General features: G+C 36.0%; 1 protein-coding gene across 1 annotated transcript; it reads right to left on the bottom strand.

Annotated features, from left to right (window-relative positions):
* Positions 1-478: 478 nt before the first annotated feature.
* On the bottom strand, positions 479-3,032 carry LOC102620912 (peptide methionine sulfoxide reductase B1, chloroplastic). The gene is made up of 5 exons (XM_006477914.4): positions 2,698-3,032; positions 1,602-1,713; positions 1,234-1,299; positions 947-1,144; positions 479-857 (listed from the first exon to the last, which is right to left on the bottom strand). The coding sequence occupies exons 1-5, from the start codon at positions 2,897-2,899 to the stop codon at positions 830-832; spliced, it is 606 nt and encodes a 201-aa protein (XP_006477977.2). The 5' UTR covers positions 2,900-3,032; the 3' UTR covers positions 479-829.
* Positions 3,033-3,356: the final 324 nt, after the last annotated feature.

Below are 3,356 nucleotides of genomic sequence, written 5' to 3'. Positions count from 1 at the left end.
TTTCCAAATGCATTTTACATCCAGATTTATATTTGAATATGCACGGATCTTAATTTTAAGGATCCGGATCCATATTTTTTAATATGCGAATCTGAATTTTTGTAAATCCAAATTTTCCGGATCCTTCCGAATCCAGATACCCCTACTTGCGAGGTCTAAGTAGTGATACTGGTGCGTGTGCAAAGAATAAGAGAAAATAATTTATTTGTTTGATACAGCCTGCCTCTTCATATTTATAAAAAAAATACACAGAAGTTTCTAGATATAAAGAGGTTGCATCTTTCATACAGTAGAAGGAATCTTTTAAAATTTATAAGACAACCCTGAGAGAAGAAATTTTCTGTTCCGCTGCATGCCTGCTTAAGCAACTTTGGGTTTGTTAATGTTGCAAATTTTAACCTCCCTGCCAAGAGATGAAATTATACAGCCCAACATGCAACTGCAGAAAATCGAGTAATATGTTCCCAGAACATCAACGGAAGAAAGAACAAACAGAATCCTCTTTGCCCTTTTCTAGGACATAACTCACAATATATTAGATAATTACAACTATACCCCATAGACATCATTCTGTGGGTTTTACTCCATCTCGATAAAAGACCCACACCTAAATTCCATAAACTTAGGTCCGCTATTCAGCTCATGATTTTCCTTCTCCAGAGGCCATAGACATCATTCAAAGCATATTGGATATATACTTTGCAATAAAAAATATTAAAATTTTGTCATAGAAGTGTAGTTCACAGAAAGAAAAATTGATTAACAAGTATAAACAGTAGAAGTTCATTTACATGTAGCTCATTCTGGTATTCTGGCTTGATATTCATACCTATTTTGGCTTCAGTTTTAAGGAAGCACTGCAAAGTAGTATGAAAAAGATGTTAAGCATAACATTACATATTTCAGGTAAAAATTTAAAGGCCACCAATTGATTGGAAGAATTTACCTGTTGATACAGTAACGCTTTCCTGTGGGTGGTGGGCCATCATCAAAGACATGGCCAAGATGAGCATCACATTCGGCACAAAGGACCTCCTGGCGAGGCATGAAAATAATTGACAAATCCAACTTTGACTTCACGTTGCTTCCTATGGGCTGATAATATGATGGCCAACCAGTACCACTGTCAAATTTGGTTGATGATCTAGAGGAAGAATAGCAGTTGATCAAGGTTATTGAAGATCCAATGAAGATTTCTTATGAAAAGTGCCTAAACAAAATACAAACTCTTACTCGAATAAAGGTGTGTCACAACAAATGCAATGGTAGGTACCAGCGGTTTTGGTGTTCCAATATTCCCTGAAGAAGAACAAATACAGCATATTGTATTGTACATCAGTTGTTAGTAAAAATAGCACTCTATGCTGACAGTGACTCCCAGCTGGTCCTTTTATCAAAATTAAAATTGTAAATGCTATATCTAGGAAACCAACAGTAAAAATTCTATGGTCTGACCCAATCCTGAGTAAAGCTTTGGAGGGGCAAAAGTAAAAAGCAGGTCAGTGTCCCACAAGGCTATCACATAACGCACATGCAAACTGACACCTGCCAACTACGGGTAAAAGTAATGTAAATGGTTTACAGAACATAATACATCATACCCCGTAAAAGCCCTCTCAGTCCCTTTTTGTCGAGTTATGTAATATTGCTCCCCTGTGAGCCTTCCTTTCCACTCTTCATCACTTATAGAAGCATAATCAACCCTGTTGGCCTCTGCAGAAGACAACAGATGAATTCCTGTCAAATAAGAAAGATAAAAAATGCAACTGCTACAGATTATAAGGTCTTTCAAGACACATATTCCAACCAATCTCATCTCTTATTTATGGAGAATAAGCTAAGGGAAATGAGTTTCTTTTTTTCTTTTTCTCTTATTTATGGACAAAAAACCAACTAGACTCGTTATCAACAAAATCCAGAAGTACTTTGTCTCCATTAATATCCCCCTAGAATTAACTGCTCCATTGCAATTGAATCCTGAAGTCAGCAAAATAAGGTATAGTACTAGCGGTTATCTCATAAAAGAGATAGAAGAGAAAATTCTCACAAGTTCCTGAGCATACGCTGCAACAATGAATAAATAAGTTTACTGTTTAACATATCAAAGTTGTTTACAAATTTCCATCTTTTGACCGTCTCTGCTTCACAATACGATTTAGAGGAATGCCTATACTTATCCATGGACATAAATGTTGACTCCCCCAATGAATTATTTCATGATGATCATTGATTCCCAGGACATCCTAACCGAATGCAAGTGATACTATCAGGAGGGTATCACAGAAAATATTCTTTGAATAAAATTCTTAGCTCTATGGAAATGAGGCATCATTTTTTGCAATTTGCTTTTGACTGTTATCAATCCCAATTAGTCCATCAAACAATACTAAATAATATTAAAGGGTAAGTCGAGGATTAATGTGGCCTGGCTTTTAGTGCAGCATGGAACGGAATCATTGACTATCAAGTATGCGTAGTTGGGAAACAACAATCCCAAACATAGCCTAATTAAAATCGGCAATTACAATTCCACCTAGCCAACTGATTAATACTAAACCAAGAACACAAATACCAGAATTCTAGTTCCTGACAATCCAAAATGGCACTATTCATAATAGAATGAAAGGCAAAAACAAGAGACATATGATGAAGGAAAAAAAAAATGTAAACAACTAGAATAGAAAAAGAAAGAGAGACCTTGAATGTTGTCGGGTTTCTGGGAAGAAGCAGAGGAGCCCATGGCGCGAATTACTGACAAGGAAACTCTTTTGGGCCGTCTTAAAGAAGGAGAAGCTGAAACAAATAGCTTGGACTTGACGCCAGATTCGAATTGGCTGAGAGTAGAAATGTGCATCGCCGTTGGGATGCTCATTAAACTATGTGAAATCGCCATTATCATGACATCAATTGCTGACCATTTCCATTTGTGACAAAAGTACAATAATTTTAAAATTTTGAGGAAAAGTGAAAAAAAATAAAAGAAATAAGAAGTGGTACACGTGGTCTTGTGTGGAGATGAACCGAGAAGAGGCTCTATGTTGCCCACGTAGACAGGCAGAATTCCCTAGTCAATCGACTTGGGTCTACAGCCCAGACTGCGGAAGGATTTGAGTTCGTGGAATTATTATTATTTTTTTCGCTTTCTTCGTTAAAAGTTGAATAAGTTTGAATTTGAGTGGAGTTTAAATAATTTTGAATACAAACATGATATATTGAAAAAATATATTTATTTTTTAGGACTTGTCTATGTTGCAACAGTTGCAACGTACCACATCTTTTTGTTTCCATTCTAAAATACCATTGGATGGAAAGTGCATGAATCTAATAGTTGAAATTAGTTAGTGGATAAATGGGGT

The sequence above is a fragment of the Citrus sinensis genome, chromosome 3 (assembly GCF_022201045.2).
Source record: "Citrus sinensis cultivar Valencia sweet orange chromosome 3, DVS_A1.0, whole genome shotgun sequence".
Lineage (NCBI taxonomy): Eukaryota > Viridiplantae > Streptophyta > Magnoliopsida > Sapindales > Rutaceae > Citrus > Citrus sinensis.
Note: the sequence above shows the minus strand (reverse complement) of the source record. Positions and strands in the feature narration are given on the sequence as shown.

Excerpts from the sequence above, each read along its gene's own strand:
- LOC102620912 (XM_006477914.4), bottom strand. The coding sequence starts at position 2,899 with ATGATAATGGCGATTTCACATAGTTTAATGAGCATCCCAACGGCGATG. Across the intron at positions 1,714-2,697 it reads GAAACCCGACAACATTCAAG|AGGCCAACAGGGTTGATTAT; the intron begins GTCTCTCTTTCT and ends TGTCTTCTGCAG. Across the intron at positions 1,145-1,233 it reads TGTGACACACCTTTATTCGA|ATCATCAACCAAATTTGACA; the intron begins GTAAGAGTTTGT and ends TTCTTCCTCTAG.